This window comes from Nicotiana attenuata, unplaced genomic scaffold (genome assembly GCF_001879085.1).
Source record: "Nicotiana attenuata strain UT unplaced genomic scaffold, NIATTr2, whole genome shotgun sequence".
Classification (NCBI taxonomy): domain Eukaryota; kingdom Viridiplantae; phylum Streptophyta; class Magnoliopsida; order Solanales; family Solanaceae; genus Nicotiana; species Nicotiana attenuata.
In genome coordinates, this window is record NW_017670450.1 from 276,045 (window position 1) to 296,778 (window position 20,734).

At 39.4% G+C, this 20,734-nt stretch overlaps 2 protein-coding genes across 5 annotated transcripts; one reads left to right on the plus strand and one right to left on the minus strand.

Moving 5' to 3' along the window:
• Positions 1–2,104: 2,104 nt before the first annotated feature.
• On the plus strand, positions 2,105–5,046 carry LOC109239582 (protein ABA DEFICIENT 4, chloroplastic-like). Of its 2 annotated transcripts, XM_019406166.1 has the most exons (7): positions 2,105–2,345; positions 2,837–2,947; positions 3,076–3,289; positions 3,940–4,040; positions 4,311–4,439; positions 4,511–4,599; positions 4,715–5,046. In XM_019406166.1, exons 3-7 carry the CDS (start codon positions 3,076–3,078, stop codon positions 4,863–4,865), a joined length of 684 nt encoding a protein of 227 aa, XP_019261711.1. In that variant the 5' UTR covers positions 2,105–2,345; positions 2,837–2,947; the 3' UTR covers positions 4,866–5,046. The 2 variants fall into 2 exon arrangements, with proteins under 2 accessions (XP_019261711.1, XP_019261710.1); XM_019406165.1 differs by lacking the exon at positions 2,837–2,947.
• LOC109239581 (UDP-N-acetylenolpyruvoylglucosamine reductase-like) lies at positions 4,950–7,160 on the minus strand. 3 transcript variants are annotated; one of them, XM_019406162.1, is made up of 4 exons: positions 6,863–7,160; positions 6,210–6,483; positions 5,411–5,610; positions 4,950–5,325 (listed from the first exon to the last, which is right to left on the minus strand). In XM_019406162.1, the coding sequence occupies exons 1-4, from the start codon at positions 7,102–7,104 to the stop codon at positions 5,043–5,045; spliced, it is 999 nt and encodes a 332-aa protein (XP_019261707.1). In that variant the 5' UTR covers positions 7,105–7,160; the 3' UTR covers positions 4,950–5,042. The 3 variants fall into 3 exon arrangements, with proteins under 3 accessions (XP_019261707.1, XP_019261708.1, XP_019261709.1); XM_019406163.1 differs by having other exon boundaries at positions 4,963–5,325; positions 6,868–7,146; XM_019406164.1 differs by having other exon boundaries at positions 4,963–5,325; positions 6,210–6,488; positions 6,863–6,951.
• Positions 7,161–20,734: the final 13,574 nt, after the last annotated feature.

Genomic DNA, 20,734 nt, shown 5'->3' on the forward strand with positions numbered 1-20,734 from the left:
GCGACAATAGGTAGGGCAGGGAACGTTATGTATAACGGAAAATCTCGTCATATACGACGAAGACACAATATCGTTAGAAACTATTCTCTAGTGTACGTAAAGTCAAGAGATAACGTGTCGGATCCACTTACAAAATACCTATCTAGAGAGGTAGTTGAAAGATCATCAAAGGGAATGGGGTTAAGGCCTAGGACAAGTCATCATGGCGGTAACTCTACCTAGCAGATTGGAGATCCCAAGAGCTAGGTTCAAAGAGATCAAACAAAGTTATGAATGACGGGTCAACATTGTCAAATAACTCAACTCATTCTCGTGATGAAGACAATGTTCAAAAATCGAGGTAAAACACTGAGGCTTTTTGATGAGTCAATAAAGCTTAAAGCTTTTTAATGATTTGCTAATTCTGGCAGGATATTACCAGATAGTGTGTCTATAGGATTACACGCTTAGGAATCACCTACGTGAGTGTGAAGTGTAAGCCGCTTCAAGGGGAATGAAAGTAAATGCCCATTCTCTAAGCACTCATGAAATCAGGCGGTGTTCATGGCTGAAACGAACATAACCGTAAGAACCATAGATGGATAAGGATTGATTGTGTGACTTATGTTGTCTAGGTATACAACAAAGCTCGACGGTTCAAAGATATCAAATCTACCGGTTGATCGAGTATATTCGATATAAATTCACTACGAAAAGTTCAAAAGGAAACCTACTTATCCAGATGTAATTAATTCTTGCATGTAAAACACACACGCGTCCGTGCATTCCTTTATTTTATAGCCATTCCCCATTCATGTGGGGGATTGTTGGATTTTTAAGCATGGTGTAACTTAATTTTAAGCTTGGTATAGCTTAAAGAGGGTGAACGGAAAATGGAGGAAAAATGAAATATTTGAGTTTCCCTCCTTGGCAAAAGGACATTGTCCCATATTGGAGGAAGAAAAGACTTTTGATGGGTATATATACAATTGCTCTTCTTCTAGCTCTTAAAGAGTTAAGAAGAAGGCAAGCTTTGTGCCGTCGTCGTCGCTCGCTCGGGTCGGCTTCGGCTTCGGATTGTGATTCGGACAAAATTCCTTTCAATTACTTTGGATTTGGACAAGATTCCTTTCAATTATTTAATTAATTAACGGAAAATTCAATCCGAAATAACCCATGACCCGCGACGCGAGCCGGTCCGGTCTGTTTTCTTTCCCGGATTATTTTAAATACGTTTTCTGTTTTCCCGCAATATTTCTGTTGAAATATTCCCACCTGTTCCAACAGCTATGGTTATTTCTGAAGGGTTGCAAACCTTTTAAAATATGGTGCCAAGTGGTCTATAACTATACCTTGAATCCCAGAATTTTTACTTACTAAATTTTCTGGTTATCTTCTTCTTCTTTTGCACAATATTTTTCTGTGTGTTTTACGATCATTGAGTGGTTCGAAGTTCACCGGAGTTTTTGGAACCAATACGCTGGTGAGTTAAATCGTTCTATCTTGGGAGGATAATATTCCAACATCTCGGATACTAGAGGTGAATAATTTCCTTTAGGACACATTGTTCATTCAGTGGGCTCGATTTATTGCTATACTGTTTTTCCAGAATTTATTTCGTTAAACTAGTTCTATCAATAACTTTCTGTTTTTGTTTCTATTTCAGAAAGTTTAATGGTTTTATCGTTTATTACAGCAATACCGATTGAATAACAATTATTAGTTTATTTATTTCTTATATTATTATTTTTAAATAAAAATAAATTACGTATTTAAATTTTGAGAAAATAAGCCGTCTTAATTGTTAGTATTTAGATTTAGGAATAATGTTTTATAATTAAATATGTAGTCAGATTTACACATTTTAGTCAAACAATAATAAACATGACATGAGTAACAAACTCTGAATGAAGCAAAAACAAGTCCGACAAGGCAACCATATGTGCATGTGCGCCTCGTGTACTATGAGACATAAACCTAAATCATGAGATTAAGAAAATCCAATTGTCAACAGGTGTAAAGGAACACGACACAAGTGCTTTGACAACTTTTCCGTCCAATAGAGGTGTGTGGTTGGATTTGGCAAATTCTCACTAAACATATCAAATGGCCACTTTCACTATGCTAATAAACGAGTGCGTTCACAGTGGCCATGAAATCATGAATGACGACCCCATTTCTTTCTTTATTCAATCCAAACTTTTCTTGTAACAAGCTCTCCATTATTGTCCTTTTTCTACATGTATAACGCATGAAAAGGTCACTTACTTTTGATTCTTTTTCTTGTTTTTGTTCCCCTCTTAACTCTTAAGTCAAGTATGGACTTCTCTTCTTCTTGCTTCTGCTACTCTCACATCTCACTCAAGGTATGCTCTTTCTTTCTGCTTCTGTATCACACCACTCTATGTTCCCTAATTTTGTTTTCCTAAGCTGTGATATGCCATGGTCAATTGGTGTTTTTGTTGCTTTAGGCTAAAAGTTGGGGTGGTATAATGCTACTTTATACTTCATCCGTTTCAATTTAGATGACGTAGTTTGACTTGGTACGGAGTTTAAGAAAAACAAATCAGACGCAGTTTGACTTGATACGGAGTTTAAGAAAAACAAACCAGACTTTTGAAACTTGTGATTTTAAAAACTTTGTGGAGCCATTGTGTGGTTATAAAAGCTTAAAATGAGTAAAATGAAAAGTTTAAAGTTGAATTATTTCCAAATGATTCATTCTTTTTGGACGGCCTAATAAGGAAATTGTTTCATCTAAATTGAAATAGATGAAAATAGAGGGAGTAGTATTTTGAAATCCCCACGTGGCAGTTAGCATAGCCCAAAAAAATTTAATACCAGAAGGTATATGCAGGGGCAGAGCTGCATGATCTGATGGGGTTCAAATGAATCGGCTTTCTAGGAAAATTATAGCGTGCAAATAAAACGAAAAAATTTCAGGGGATGTATATCTTTGAAGAATGAGGTTTTGCTACTCATTGAACACTAGCAAGTTGGAGGCTACTATGAAATTCTACTGCTCTTTGGGCAGTCATTTCATTTACCAATTAAGAGTTTTTAAATTCATTTCCTGAAATTAACTACTTATTGCAGATGAACTGCAGGGCACCTGCCTTGATGTCCAGGAGAAACCAGCCTACCTCTTATACTTTTCTAGAAAAGAAATCTGACATTGTAAATCAACGAGTAGTGGAATTCGGAACCAAGTTTAGAAGTGGAGCGAATTTTCTGGGAGGATCAAGAGTCATTATTCAACTTAATATTCAAACAACTCTTCCGCAAAGAAAAAGCTCGACGGTGACTGCTTGTAATGATTTACCCACTTCATCCTATTTAATCATTTATTTCTGGTTTTGTGTGTTTGATTATGGCTAACTAGTTTTAAATTTGTGCCTAATAATGTTGTTGCTCCGTTTGTTACTGGTACATTGAGAGTAACCTTCATCCTCATATTGGCATACATTCTTCCTTGATCCTATTGTATGGTTTAGGTCCTGACTAGGGGTGACAAAATGGTTAAAAGAAAACAGTTAACCACCCATATTATCCACTAAAAAATGGGTTGGATAATAAACTTTTTAAAAACGGGTCAAATATGGATAAGAACCATATTATCCATTTAGAAAATGGATAACCAATGGGTCTAACTTTTACATTTGTAAATCGTCAAATTGGGGGTTCCTCAAGTTTGGGAGACTAGGAATTCTCCCATAAGTGATCATATTCAAGAAGCCATGGATAATATGGTTACCCATATTATCAGCCGGTTAACCCGTTTTTTATCCGTATTAAAAATGGGTCGGGTCGGATAATTTATCCGTTTTTTCATTACCCATTTTCGACCTTAACCATATACGACTCGACCCGCCCGTTTGCCACATTGACAACTTTTATGCCATATCATAACCTCCAGAAGGTGTAACATTTTAATCAAGATATTCTGTTCCTCTTCTGTAGGTTTGCCAAGTTCTGAAATTGCTTCTACTGTTTTCACACTGGGGACAGCAGCGGTTCTTCCGTTTTATACCCTCATGGTTGTGGCTCCTAAAGCTGAACTTGTAAGATTTGCAGAGTACTTTCAATCTGAACTCCTTATGCAATTTTCTTTTTCTGCATGCTGGAGATCACACTTGGCAGTCTAATTATGAATTCATCAATATGCTTTTATAAATTAAATGGTTACCAGCTACATCTGTCGGTATTCTAATATATGATTTCCACTTTGTTGCATTGGTTTGATATTTTATTATGAGCTGCTTTTGTCAAAAAATATAACTCATTGCTTCATTTCAAAGTAAAGTTGTAATTGAACATAGTTTCAAATGCAGACCAAAAAAGTGATGAAAAGCAGCATACCCTATATTGGCTTTGGACTTCTGTACGCATATCTATTATACCTCTCTTGGACACCAGATACAATTCAGCTGATGTTTGCTAGTAAATACTGGCTTCCGGAGGTCCGTGCTCAACTGCATAATAATTTGTACTAATTGCCTGCTCAGGGTCTTAACACTTTGTTCCCGTTCAGCTGCCCGGCATAACTAAGATGTTCTCCAACGAGATGACATTAGCTTCTGCATGGATTCACTTGTTGGCCGTAGATCTTTTTGCTGCAAGGTCAGTCTCTTGGCGTGTATCTTTATTATTGCGCTATGCCCGTTTACTTTCTGTTTTGGGAGAAGAGAGGATGCCACTGTTAGACATTATAACTAGAGTTTTTCATTTGAAACAGGCAGGTTTATCATGATGGATTGCAGAATGATATTGAAACCCGCCATTCTGTGTCTCTGTGCTTGCTGTTTTGCCCCGTTGGAATTGTTACTCACTTCATCACTAAAGCTCTAACCAGTAGCCCAGAAAAGAAACAGCATAGGACTCATTAACCAAGGATGTAGGCCTTTATAAATGATCAGCCTGAGTGTGACTATCAGCAAAGTGTAAAGGTTTTCAGCAATGAAACACAACAGTTGAAGCTTGTAATAAAACATTGATATAGCTTGTATTCTTGTAATACAACATTGATATACTGTTGATCCAATTTCGATAAATCTAACTTGTCTCTAAGATGGATGTATGTACAAGATTTCTTCCTTTAGTTCTACTCCAAACTTTTGATTTACTGCATCCTTAACTCTGCCTATGAGCTCAAGCATGTCTTGAGAAGTTGCAGAACCACAATTTATGAAAAAGTTGGCATGCTTGTTTGAGACCATAGCTCCACCAATTTTTAACCCTTTCAATCCAGCTTGTTCAATCAATTCTGCAGCAGAAAAACCCATAGAAATTGGATTTCTAAAAACTGAACCAGCACTTCTTTGCGCCAAAGGTTGTGTCCTCCATCTTCTGCAAAGAAACCATTTTTTTTCTTGAAATTTAACAATTGATAGTGACATGTTTCAATTAAGAACATCACATTATAGACAGTTACCTAGCCAGGTATTCTTGCTGCATTTCTCGTGCAGTTCTGGAGAACTTTAGCCGGAATGTAACTGCAGTAATGGATGCCAAGTCCTTCATTTCTTGAAATGGTGATGACCTATAGCCAAAATTTAGCTCTCTTCTTTTTAGCATCCTAGATTTGCCTTCATTTGTGATGATTTCCACGCTATCAATAGTATCAGCTGTTTCCTTTATATCAACGACAAACAAGCTGCAATCTCAGTATCACCTATTATAACCGAAAGCTGTAACAGGTACAGAAATTGCAGTAACAGTAACGACGTCTCAAGTCCAAACTAGTTAGGTCTACAACAACAACAACAACCCAGTAATAGTGTGTACGCAGACCTTACCCCTACCCTAGGGTAGAGAAGCTGTTTCCAATAGACAAAAACTAGTTAGGTCTGTATACCAATTTTCTATATCCAAGCTCTTTATAGTTATATATCTCTATACGGAATCACTATATCCAAACTAGTTAGATCTCCATATGTATTCTCTATATCCAGGCTCTTTTTGGACCTGTTTCATTTCGATAACACTGACATATTAATCTCTAACCAAGCCAAAAAAGCGCTTGGCAAACGCTAAACCTAATCAACAACTATTAATCCCAACTAGCTGAGCTTATACAACAAATATTAACCCGGGGAGGGGAGACCTTAGGGGTCGTTCGGTAGGGAAATAAGTTATCTCATGATTAATTATCCGGAGATTAGTTATGTCACCCTCTCCATGCATTACAATCGCGGGATAACTAATCCTTAGTTCTTAGAATGATGATTTACCTGGCCATTTGCTCCAGCATTCATGTAAGCAGCTCCACCAACAGTACCAGGAACACCGCCAGCAAATTCAAGCCCTGAAAAACCTTCATTTGCACAAACAAATCCCAAACGATTAAACGGGTACCCACTTCCAACCCGGTATACTCCATCTTCTATCTTCTCCAAGAACTCGATCCGATTGAGAATGACACAACCATCAAAACCCATGTCATCGAACAGGCAATTCGAGCCTTTACCCAATATTATATATCTCATCGATTGCTCATCGCAATACCTGCACTATTTCATTAGGGTAAAGTGTAAACTAATAATGAATGATCAGTCAACTAAGGCTTCATCTCAAACTAAAGTATTCCACTAACAACAACTATTACGCCCAATCCCAAGCAAGCTGAGATCAACAGTATGAATTTTTTTTTTTTATCTAAGTCTGATATAACTAAAACTTAATTACTTACTTATCTATCCCAAAATGACACTTTTCCTTCCCCAAGATTCAAACTAAGCAAACGTAATTATCATTTTAATATCAGGATAACTGCAACTTATAATATTTTTGTGTAATTCCAGGAAATAATTAGTTCTCAATTTAGTTTGACTTCCTAAATTAGTAAAATTGACTCTCAGCAATCAAATGTAAATAGTATTGGAACCTGACAGCAGAAACAAGTTGGGTTTGGTTAAAGACTTGGACGAAGTAATTAGCAGGGCCTCCAATGCCCCATGTGCTGAGATCACTGAGCAGCTTCTTCTTGCGAATAAACGGTAACCGCCTCGAGTTTGGAGCTGTTTCTTGCTTGTTGAAACTGCTGTAAACATGACTACAAGAATGTAGTAACTTTCTTTGTGGGTGTGGGTTTAGAGGGAATTGATAGTTTGAGGGCTTTATTTGCATTGCAAATATTTGGTCTGGCTCTTTCTGATGGGCATTGGCATAAGTAAAGACAAGGGTTAGGTCAGAACCCCTGAATGTTATTTAAAGAGGGATTTATGTATAATCATGTGACATCCAAGGGCCATTTTCATATATACTCATTTTTATTATATCCACATTCCATAAAATTTTGTAAATTGTACCAGCTCCGATCCGACTTCAATGAAACTACATATATCAAATCTGAAGTTCGTCTATCCTTCAAATAGAGCTTCAGAAATTCGAATATGAAGTAGTTCAATCTCTTCAATGCAACTTCGGAAATCAAATTTGAAGTTCTTCTATCTTTCAAATGCAACTTCGAAATTCGAATTGAATGCAATTTCAGATTTTGAATCTTAAGTTCTGAAACATAAACTTGTTCTTCGAATTTCAATAATCCAATACATGATTCAGTGCCCAAATCTACCCAAAATAACCTCAAATTTGAAACATAACTTTCAAATATCATAAAAAAAAAAAAAAATCTCAATCATCAAATTATCGAAAACAACAACAAATTTAAAAAGCCAATTTTGCAACTAAGAAGAAGAAGAAGAAGAAGAAGAAGAAGAAGAAAATCTAAGCACAAGGAAGAAGAAAATAACAGTAAAGAAGAAGAGAATAGTGTATGTATCTAAAGTTATCCAAATATTAGGTATCAATTAAACTTTTAAAAAAAAGTTGGTACAAACTCAATGTGCAGTGCAAAGCTACGTTGTAACGATCCGACTGGTCGTTTTGAGTATTTGCACTTCGCTTGGCAGTTTGAGGGCATGAGAAGTTCTATATGATGTATTATGACTTATGTGAATCGTCGGTTTTGGTTTTTCAATTTTTTCAGAATCAATTGTTGAAGCTTTAAGTTGGCAAAGTTGACCAAGTTTGACTTTTGTGAATTTGATCCCGGAACGGAGTTTTGATGGTTTCGTTAGGTGCGGATGGTGATTTTGGACTCGTGCGTATGCCCAGATTTGCATTTGATATATTTCGGCGCGAGCTTTGGAGATTGAAAGTTCAAAGTTCATTTAAGTTTGATTTGAGGTGTGATTCGTTGTTTCGATATTGTTATGTGTGATTTGAGGCCTCAAGTAGTCTGTGTTATATTATGGGACTTGTTGGTATATTTGGACGGGGTCCCGAGGGCTCGGGTGAGTTTCGGACGAGGTTCGGATCATTTCGCCGCATGTTGCACTTGGCTAAGGCTGCTGGTTCTGGTGTTGCCACATCTGCGGACAATAAGCGACTTCGCAAATACGGGGGTTTCTTCGCAGAAGCGTGAAGGGGAAGCTAGGCGTGAGGATCGCAGGTGCGGGTGCTTGGGCGCATCTGCACGATCGCAGATGCGGTTCAATATGCGCATGAGCGCGATCGTAGAAGCGGGAATCAGATCGCATAAGCGGTGGTTGCTGATTCACGGATTTCTTCGCAGAAATTTGATCCGCAGAAGCGGAGGTCGCAGATGCGACATTGTGACTGCATATGCAGAAACTGCTGGGTAGAAGCTATAAAAATCAAGGTTTTGGTTCTTTTATCATATTTTGAGATTGGGGGCTCGGAGTTAAACGATTTTTGAAGAAATTTTCACCATATGGATTGGGGTAAGTGTTCTCTACTTGGTTTTAATTTTATTTCATGAATCTATCTTTACTTTTGGCAATTGGTTGATGAAATCAAATGCGAAAATTGGGGGTTTTGTCTAAAACTTCTTAAAGCAAATTTTCGAGTTTTGAACACAGATTTGGAATCGGATTTGAGTGAAACCAGTATGGTTGGACTCTAAATTGAATGGGTTGTCGGATTTTGTCAGTTTCATCAAGTCCCGAGGCACGGTCCCAGGTTTGAACTTTTTGGTCGATTTTGGGCTTTTGATTAAGGATTCAACCTTTATATTTAGAATTGCTTCTTAGGCTTTATTTGATGTTTTTGAGTTGCTTTTGGCTAGTTTCGAGTAGTTCGGAGGTCGGTACGCGCGGGATGGCATTCTTGGAAGTATCGTTCGAATTGCTCGACATTGAATTTGGCTTGTTCAAGGTAAGTAATACTTCTAAACTTGGCGTTGAGGGTATGTACCCCGAATTATGTGTTATGTGATTGATGTTGAGGTGATGCGCATGCTAGGTGACAAGCGTGTCGGCGTGTCGGCGTGCATCGAAGTAATTGTGACTTAGTTGATTCCATGGAATTGTGTAGCTACATTATCTGAACATTTTTACTGTACTCTATGTGTTAGAGCACTTGAGCTGAATTTATGCTAGAAATCATGTTTAGGCTATATGCTGGCACTATTAAGTTATTTGTTTAATTGCAGTTATGTACTCAGTCATATTCATCATTACATATTATATCTCAGTCTCTGTTATTATATATTGGCACATCTCATATTATTGATTCGGGCTGCTTAGCATGGGTATTGTGAACCTGAGAGACTTCAAAGATTGGTGACTGAGTGAGGTCGAGGGCTTGATTGTGAGATTATTGATACTATAGCACGTGAATTATCCGTGCAGCACATGAGTTGTCCGTCTGGATCCAGATATTGATACTATAGCACGTGAGTTGTCAATGCAGCACATGAATTGTCCATGCGGATCCAGATATTGATACTATATCATATGAATTGTTCGTGCGTATTATAGCGCTTGGGCTGAAGGAACCCCTCCCCCCCTCCCCCCGGAGTCTACACATCCCCGGTGACCGCAGTTGTTAGCAGTTATTACGTTTGGGCTGGATCTGCCCTGTACAGTAATGAGTGACTGAGCGTGATGAGTGGTATGTGTGAGATAGTGAGATTGAGTACTCTGAGAGCGTGAGTATATGAGTTCATCACTGAGATACATTGCATTTGACGTGCGTACTTGAGCTACATGCTTAGAGATGCATTTTTTTCTGCTACCTTATTTTGGTGACATTCATGATTTCACCTATATATTGACATGTAGGCATAGAGATGTATTTTCCTCATGCTATCTGAAAATGAAATATCTTATTTTTTTGTTGAAAGGTTTTTTTGGAAAAATGCCAGTTTTCAAACTTGCTCATATTTATTCAGGAAATAAGTGATGATCCGAGGATTCTTACTCAGGAAATCCTTGATTTGATTTAGGTAAGGTTTTTTTATTGAATCATCGTGGTTCTAGTATGAATCTAAGGTTTTTTAATCGATTCGTAGGGTCTTAACAATAGAATTCCTATCAATAATAAAGAAAATAAATAATAAAAGCATATTCCACAAAAAACAAATTTTAGAAAGTAATAGGGAAAAAGAGAATTCAAGAGGTCCATAAGTATCAAAATAAAGATAAAGACGACTGCGCCAACTTGATATTTTTGTATTATCGCCACAAAGAAGAGCTTTCGGATTTTCCAGAGAAGATGGGATCAAAACTTAATAAATTTAAAACTTTCTATTCCATATCCGTTGCAACTAGTATTTGGGTGTTTTTGCTTGAGCTGTACGAGATGAAAGTCTAATATCTTTGGGGGTTTTCGGTGAAAGATTTGGGATCTACTGTTATACTTGAAAGGCATGGCAATTTTTTCGTAACTGTGAACAAGCTGAGTTATTTCTTGTACCATCTTTATTATATTGTTATGAACTATTATTGGTTATTGGAGTTAGACTCTGACCCTTGTCCCAGCTCATGACTACTTTCGACCTAAGGTTAGTTTTGTTACTTATTGAGTACATGGGGTCGGTTGTACTCATACTACACTCCTGCGCCTTACGTGCAGATGTTGAATGCTGATGTTGCTGCGAACGGCGAGAGGTGGATCTGAAGATGTACCTACGTTCCAGTCATAGCTGCATCTTGGTCTTGGTAGCTTTAGTATTTCAGACCTGTTCATGTATATTTCAAACAGATGGTGTATTTTATTTCAAACCAGATTTGTAAACTCTAAATCTTAGAAGCTCGTGATTTATACTACCAGTCCTTGGGAATTCTTTATATAATAGTTCAGTTGTATTAACATTTCTTCTCTTAATAAATATCACTTGAACTGGTTTGTCGTTAACTGGCTTACCTAGCGAGTTGTGTTAGGTTCCCTCATAGCTAGTTTGATTTTGAGTCGTGACAAGTTGGTATCAGAGCCCTAGGTTCTATAAGTCATGAGAAAATGTCCAGTAGAGTCTTGCAGTTCGGTATGATGACATCCATACCTATCTTCGAGAGACTACAGGGCATTAGGATAAACTTTCCAACTTTCTTTCCTTATCGTGCGGTATTTATTCAGCTTGAAGCGTAACTCTTTGAATTCATTCCACGCACTCGTATGCGCATATGAGTATTCGGTATCAGCTGTGCATCGACGACTTGTGATTTCATGGATAGGGTGCGAGATGTGATTTCTATGTGTTGATGATGGGCCAATCGGGAGGACTTGAGGCCGGGTTTGGACCGCAACTTAGGCTCGATAGTTTTAGTTGTATGAGCACGTGCTTTTGGACTTCTTTGTCCAGTGGTGTCTCTATGAGTGGTACTAGTGGCTCGGTGAGTGGTTGGATTGCTACATGATGAGTAGGATGTGACTGCAGGATGTGTTCAGATTGTTTGAATGTGATGGGAAGAGTTTGTTTGAGATGTGAAAAGAACTATTGGATGCTCGATTTCTGTGGATGTGTCATATAGTCTTGGTTATGAAGGTTTTTGAGAGATTCTTTCATGTTATTTCATTTGTGGAACGAAGTAGAGTTTTATGTCTTGTTGATGAGATCAAACTCAAGAAGATTAAGTGATTGCATAATAGTTGTGATTGTGGAAGGATATAGAGAGATGCCAATCTGAGGCTAAGCAGGTGGATTATAACCTGCAGGGTCATCTACGGATGTGTGATACTTATGATGTTGTGTGGAGGGTTTCTTCCTACCAGTGGGTTATATGTGTTGCGATTTGAATTTGGATTAGTTGAGAAAGTTGACCTGACTGTCACGAGGATGTATGCAGGCTTAGCGGATGGTTTGAAGTATTTTTGTGGGTTTTATTGCAGGAGCTTGTGAAGGATTTTGTTGAATCTCACAGCGGTATTATGTCAGTAATGTGGTATGGTTATTGTAAGTTATCAGATATTTTATTCAATGGTTTTGAGCCAAGTGGGGGAGTCTGTTACCGACAATTTGATTGCATGGTTACATGTTGTATTAGTTTCGGTCTAAGGCATACTTGTGGATCGGTTATGACTTGCAGAGGCTGGTTTGGAGGATAACTTAAGCAAGGAAATTTTTGGATGTATGGTGTACTACACATGATGGATATATAGTAATCTTAGAATGGTCTGGGTTGTTGTTCGTGGTAGATGTGATGTACTGAGGAAAAAGGATTCACTCGGGTGCGTAGAGTTATAGATTACTTCTTTGGGTGTTATTGAGCTAATGGGGCGCAGGTCATTCGGCTGGTTTGGGCCGGTGCAATTGAGATTTGAGCAGAGTGGATGACTCTCGAAAAGGTCCTAATGGATTCAAGATTTATATGTGGCAATTAAGAATTTTGTGGATTGGTATATGGCTAAAAATTGAGATTTACTTTGGATGGTTTCGAGACTCGCGGTATTTCTCTATCCTTATAGGTTCTATATTTCAGTATCAGGAAGGTGGAGGAAACGACTTTAGATTCACAGAAGGTCACTTTAGAGTGGGAGTTTTGGTTGTGGTACTTTTGGGGTGCTTAAGAGGGAATACAGCGGCTTATGGGTATTAAGGCGTGTGGTTTTATCTTAAGACCTTGTGTGCTGAGTTTTGGTTAATGATCGTGGTGTTCTGTCAAGGAGAAGTGTCAACTTGAGGGTAATTCGAAAGGAACTCGGGGAAATAGGACAGCTTGGTAGTAGGTTGGATCAACATGGTAATGGATATGATTGGTTCTTTGGGCATTTATACTGTAGTGAGTCTCTACAGATGTTTTGTGACAATAATCTTGGGTTTGGCAACCTGCGTGGCTTGGTTGAGTTAGAGATATTCAGTTCTGATGACTTGGTTAGGTGCAGATGGGTTTCAAAGTATTATCAATGGTTTTTACCACAGTTCGGGGTGTCCATTTCCTACTGCCGTGAAGAACATGTTGCGTATTGGCACTTTCTCCTGGATGAGACCAAATGGATGGTTCCTAGTTAATTGAGTATGTAGTTTGCTTGTGACTCAGGGTTGGTTATGAAATTCTCATACTTATCATATGATGGCATGATAGATGCGGTGTATTGTGTAGGATTGAGATTTGCATGTGCAAGGTCACGGTTAAGTTTTGAAGGTAAAATCATGAATTCTTATACAACATGGACGGTTTCATATGTCTAGATGAGTGCTATTACTACTTGGTATTGCCTGAGAAGGGTGTACATTTTAGAAGGTGCATTGTGTTTTGACTTATGGATGCTTCATTGGTATTTCAGTACTCGCCTGGTTGATCGACTGCTGATATTCGGGATTTGCTATGTGACATGGAAGAATTATGGAAGTATTCCTCATGGGGTGATCGTGTATGGGAGATGTGTTAGACATTTGGGCGGTGGAGTGGGATCAGATATGGTGATTCGGGTGTTCTATGTATTTGGAGACCGGGAATTCTCAGAAGTAGATTGTTTCGTGGTTGTGGACTGTGAAGTTGTGGCCAAAGCTAGCCAGATGATAGTATGTGTTATCATTCAGTCATTGTGGACTTTTGGAGGGTTATTTATCTATTTGTGGGTGACCAGAGTTGATTTGGTGTCCATTGGTAGGCTCAATAAGGATGTGTATTCTACACCGGGTCGAATTGGTTGACTCCATACTTCTGTTATTGAGGAATGTGCCATTCGATTAGAGTTGAGATTATTCGTGCTTTGATATGTTTTGTGATTTACCCTTCTATACTACGAGGGGTTGTGATCCATCGGTTATATGCACACATAGTGCTATTCTATGGCCTTATAGCGGAATTTGAGCGAGATGGATACTTCGGTGTTGAATGATTGATTGTGCATTTGGTTATATTCTTTCCGGACTATGGTATTGTGTTATTGGTTCCTCCGTAGTTATGGTCATGCACTTCGGGTACTTGATGTCGAATTACGCGTAGTTGTTGATTTTGAGCATGGTGGCTTGAGGTATTTAATTTGGACCAGTGTTTGGATGGGGTCATGCATTGCAGCAGAATTACGTTGAGATATGATCCTTTGTGTTAGACTCATGTGTTTTTGTTCTACAGTGTGTGATGGGTTCTTAGCATTGCGTTGTGATGGTACTTGTTGAGCTTTCGGGATGGTTCTCACATTTGAGTCACTTCCTATGTTTGAGTACACTTGAATTGTTGCGTATTGGTGCATGGATTGCACAGTTTGTGGCTTAAGGTTGTATTGGTATGGTACGCCAGTAGAGTATCTTGTATTTTATAAGATGAGGTCATCGGACCTAGAATGGGTGCTATCGGATTTGATTGTGGTTTAAAGGGTAATGTGACTGATCTGCTCAGAAATTGGCTATATTTCTTGTCGAAGGAGAGGGAGCTCTATGACTTGTTGATCTGATGAGTGGTTATGAGTTTTTGTGTGTTCTTTCATCATCGACAGTGTACGACAAGTTTAGAACGAGGTTTTGTTTGATATGAGGTTTATAACCCGTACCGAGTTTGTTTTGAGCAGTTATTAAGGTCAGAAGTTACTGCTACAAGTACGCGAGTTATGCGGTATATCATGTGATTACATATGGGGTTATATTTATGGCTTGATACAGCTTGTTTAGACTTATACAGTGTAGATGCGAGATTCAGATCTTATAGGAAATTTCGAATATTGGAAATTGGATTCTGTGGGCTAAGGTTGAAGTAATGATCTTCAATTATGTTGTGTTTTCAGGCCTATATGGAATAGGGTGACGTGGGATCACCCTCAGGTATGGGTGTGGTAAGGTTACACGGCGATTTCATGGCCTTGGAACGACTCTCGATACGTTCGAGGACGAACGTATGTTTAAGTGAATGACCTGACCAGTCGTTTTGAGCATTTGCGCTTCGCTCGGTAGTTTGAGGATATGAGTAGCTCCGTATGATGTATTATGACTTGTGTGAATCATCGATTTTGGTTTTCAGGTTATTCGGAATCGATCTGGAAGAATGAATTTCATTGTTGAAGCTTTAAGTTAGAAGAGTTGACCAAGTTTAACTTTTGTGCATTTGATCCCGGAATGGAGTTTTGATGGTTCCGTTAGGTCTGGATGGTGATTTTGGACTCGGACGTATGCCCGGATTTGCATTTGGATGTCTCTAGAAGGTCTCGGCACAAATTGGTAGAAGTTGGAAATTCAAAGGGTTGGAAAGTTCATAAGTTTGACCGGGAGTTGACTTTGAGGACATCGGATTCGGATTGTATTTTCGGGAACTGGAATAGCTTCGTTATATCATTTAGGACTTGCGTGCAAAATTTAGGTTCATTCTGGGTGATTTGATATGTTTCGGTGCGAGTTTCGAGATTGAAAGTTCAAAGTTCATTTAAGTTTGATTTTAGGTGCGATTCATCGTTATGATGTTGTTATGTGTGATTTGAGCCCTCGAGTAGGCCTGTGTTATGTTATGGGAGTCCCGCGGGGCTCGGGTGAGTTTCGGATGAGGTTCGGACCATTTCATCGCATGTTGCACTTGGCTAAGGCTGTTGGTTCTGGTGTGGCCGTATTTGTGGACAATTGGTCGCAGAAGAGACTTCGCAGATGCGGGGGTTTCTTCGCAGAAGAATGAAGGGGCAGCTAGGCGTGAGGATCGCAGGTGCGGGTGCTTGGGCGCATCTGCACGACCGCAGATGCGGTTCAATGTGCACAGGAGCGCGATTGCAGAAGCGGTGGTTGCTGCTTCAGGGATTTCTTCGCAGAAGAGATATTTGTTCCATAGAAGTGGAGGTCGCAAATGCAACATATTGACCGCATATGCGGAAACTACTGGGCAGAAGCTATAAAAATTGAGGTTTTGGTTCTTCTAGAAATCACCTCAATCTTTGTCTTGTTGACTTCAATGCCATTCTTTGAGATCTTGTGGCCAAGGACAATGCCTTCCTCGACCATGAAATGACATTTCTCCCAATTGAGCACCAAGTTTGTTTCTTCACATCTTGCCAACACTTTATCCAAGTTTGCGAGACAATCATCAAAAGAATTCCCGACCACCGAGAAGTCATCCATGAAGACTTCAAGGTAATCCTCCACCATGTTCGTGAAGATCGCCATCATACACCTTTGAAAAGTCGCTGGTGCATTGCACAACCCAAATGGCATCCGCTTGAAGGCAAAAGTACCATAAGGACATGTAAAGGTAATCTTCTCTTGATCTTTTGGTTGTATCCGGAATACCCATCAAGGAAACAATAGAAAGCACGGCCGGCCAATCTATCAAGCATTTGATCTACGAAGGGAAGTGGTAAATGGTCCTTCCTTGTGACTTTGTTGAGCTTACGATAGTCCACACACACTCTCCACCCGGCCACCGTTCTTGTAGGAATCAACTCATTCGTATCATTGGTGACCACCGTCATGCCCCACTTTTATGGGACACATTGAACCAGAGAAGTCCACGAACTATCAGAAATAGGGTAGACAACCCCGGCATCCAACCACTTGATGATCTCATTTTTGACAACCTCTTGCATGGCTTCGTTGAGTCTCCTTTGATTTTCAATAGATGGTTTGGCACCTTCCTCCAAGTTAATCTTGTTGCATGCAAAATGCTAGGCTTATCCCCTGAATATCCGCCAATGTCCATCCAATATCTTTTTTCCTCTTTTGTAGCACCGCCGATGTAGAGTCTACCTGCACGTTAGTCAAGCAAGAGGAAATAATAACAGGTAAAGTAGAAGAAGGGCCAAGAAATTCATACTGAAGATGTGGAGGCAATGGCTTCAACTCCAAGATAGGAGGCTCCTCAATGGAAGGCTTTATTGGAGGAGTTGTCCTATTTTCAAGATCTAATGACAATTTGCGGGGCTCATAAGTGTACGACCCCATTCCTTGCAAAGAGTTCACACATTCCATGTAGCCTTCCATCTCGTCATCATCAAAGTTGAGCAAGACGGCCTCCAATGTATCATCAACATTCATCACAGCACTTGTTTCATCTACAATCACATCGGTCACCAAGTCCACGAAAGAACACACCTCTTTGCTATTGGGTTGCCGCATAGACTTAAACACATGAAAAACCGCTTTTTCATTACCAACCCAGAAGGTAAGTTCTCTGGCTTCAACATCAACTAGAGCCTTCCCCGTAGCAAGGAAAGGTCTACCAAGAATAATCGGCACCTCATAATCAACCTCAAAATCAAGAATGACCAATTCTGTCAGAAGAATGAATTTATCAACACGAACCAATACATCTTTAATCACTCCCAATGGTCTCTTCGTGGTACGATCGGCCATTTGCAATCTCATAGATGTGGGTCTTGGTTGCCCAATTTCCAAAGTCTTGAAAACCAAATAGGACATTAAGTTGATACTTGCCCCAAGATCACAAAGAGCTTTTGCAAACTCGGCACTCCCAATGGTACAAGGAATCGTGAAAGCGCCGGGATCCTCCAACTTGGGAGCCATTGAATGTACAATTTCACTCACTTGATGAGTCATTTTTGTAGTTTCAAAATTCATCGACCGCTTCTATGTCACTAAATCCTTCATAAACATCGCATAACCGAGCATTTTCTCCATGGCTTCAACCAATGGCACATTGATAGATAGACTCTTCATCAAGTCAATGAACTTTTTGAATTGATTCTTGCTATTTTTTTTGGCAAGCCTTTGAGGATATGGAGGAGGAGGACTAGACATTGGTGCCTTATCCTTTTGCACTACCGGTGCAGGTATGTCAACAATGTGATCCCTAGACGAGTTCACTTCCTCTTGAGATTCCTCCATATTGTCATCAATATCAATCCGCAATTCATCATTTTCTTGCACCACTTTGTCCGGAGTCTCATCTTCTTGAACCACTTGCTCATCATCTACAAGTTTCTTTTGGATTCGAGGTGGGTGCATTCCATCCTTTTCCACTCCTTGTAGTAATGGCCATGGCAAGTCCCGTGTTGTTCCCACCCTTTGGGTTCACCACCATATCACTGGGTAGTGCCCCATTAGGACGAGTGTATAGGGATTGAGAGATTTTCCCATTTGGACTTCCAAGTTTCGGATAGATGTATTGTGAGAGGAAAGTTGGGCATCGAAGTCGGCATTCTTCTCCTTCATTTGCTTAAACATGTTCCAATTCATCCCATCTCATTGTTGGAAGAACTTGACCATGGGAAGGATAAGGTGGCGGGTTTCTCGGTTGTTGATACATCGGGGGCCTTTGAAAACCCGACCCTCGATTGCCTTGATTATTGTTCCATCCCCCTTGGTTGTTGCCTCCCCAATATCCTTGATTATTGCCACTCCAATTTCCTTGGTTATTTCCACCACTCTAATTACTTTGATTGTTATTATTGTTCCAATTCCCTTGATTGTTGCCACCATTCCAATTACCTTGGTTGTTAGAATTCCAATTCCCTTGATTACCTTGAGGTCTCCATTGTTGTTGATTCAGGCCTTGAGAGTTGTTTCTTTGCCCTTGAAAGTTGTTCACGTATTGCACTTCCTCCTCTTGCTCATTGTAAGATTCATCTTGATCAAACCCACTATCTTCTTGCACATAATTCTCCACTCCGTTTTGCACTTGTGGACCCTTGGGCCTTCTTTTGTTCACTATCATACTAACTCCCTCCATGGCATTGACTTGTTTAGGATGTTGCACTTGTTGAAGTTGAGCTTTGGCTAATTGATTCATTGTGGTGGTCAACTCGGCAATGGCTTGCCCATGATCATGAAATTCTTTATGTAGGTGAATCACGTTCGGATCACCTTGAGGAACATTTGCTCTACTTTGCCATGCCGATGAAGTATCCTCCATTTCATCTAAAATCTCACAAGCTTCCGCATACGGCGTTGTCATGAAATTTACAAGGAAACTTGATTGACCATGCACTAATTGGTAGTGTTGATCCCAGATAGAAAGTTTGTTGAATTATAGCCTCCGTCATGTCATTATTTGGGCATTTTTTGACCATAGTTCGGTACCTCTCTCATATTTCATGCAACAGCTCATTAAGCTCTTGTTTGAATGCTAGAATCTCGTCTCTAAGAGTACCCATATGCCCGGGAGAAAAGAACTTGGAAATAAATTTTTCCGCCAATTCATCCCATGTATGGATGGAATGATTTGGCAATCTGTCTAGCCAATCCAAAGCTTTCCCCCGTAGAGAGAAAGGAAATAGCCTCAACCTTAAAGCATCCTCGGAGACGTTTGTCTGTTTACTCCCTCAACAAGTGTCCACAAACCCCTTCAAGTGTTTGTACATTTTGACTCGGAGCCCCGGTGAAGAATCCCCGTTGCTCTAACAATGTGAGCATTACATTTGTGATTCGAAAGTTGCCCGCACTAATACGGGGCGGGATAATGGCACTTGCAGCCCTTCATTCGGCAATACCCGATGTGGAGCCGCTCTTGGTGGAGGTGGGGATGGAACTAGGACACTATCTTGAGGCGCCCGACCTCTTCTATTTGCTTAAGGTTCAAGAGGAACCTCTTCAACTTGGTCATCTTCAATGTCCACATCCCCCAAAGGCATGTTTCCCAGTTGATCATTGTTGTTTGCCATTATGGTACCTACAATTGATTCACAAAAATCAGTAACAAGGAAGGAAAAGAAGACAATTCACACACAAAACCAAATATATAGCTAAATGCGTTTTCAGCTCCCCAGCAACGACATCAAAAATTGATCTTGTCCAAGTTCACTCCTCAAATCAAGATTATGAAACAGACGATTGCAATAGTAATACCCAACAAGGAGTCAGGGTCGAATTCCACAGGGAGCTATACGTGGGATTTAGGAGTATAGATTGCAGTGTATGAGTATGGACTATCTCAATTTACACTTCCACGAATTGGTGTTTGTTCTATGACTATTCTAATTTAAGATTGCAAGACTAAGTAATGAAACTAAGAAATTATTTTTGTTTGTTATTTTTCAAATAATGTAAAAGGCCTAGGGTTATGACCTTCACCTAGGTGTTTACCCAATGGGTTGTAAACTTTAAAGCTTGTTTTATTGGTCGGGGTGTATTATAGCTATCAACACTCGAGTACCCACTCAATACCTCTCGGTAAGAGAGTGTTTTGCCCAATTTGGCTTTCTCAAGTCCAAATGGGTATTGAACGAAACGGTTGATAAAAAGCTCATGTGGGGTTTTACTATCTCTAGATTCAACCCTTTAATTGGGACGATTAATCTCATGATTTATCCCAATTTCTTGTTAGCCAAGTTTTCCTAGACTAAGTTTTTCTTTCTCAAGTAGAGACCAAGTCAAATAAGCATGAACTAATGTTTGCAACTATTAATTCTACAATTAAAAGCAAAAACAAGACTAACTAATAAATACCCAACCATAAACAAGCAATAAATCAAATACCCATTAAGTTTACACTCTAGGGTTAGGTCACAACCTAGTGATTCATGCGTAAGACAGAAGAAATAGAAGAAAAAATGATAAATAAACCCATATGGATAATTAAAATAATGAAATCTATGTTCAAAAAGCTCAAAATGGCAAAAACTACTAAACAGAGTAAAGAAA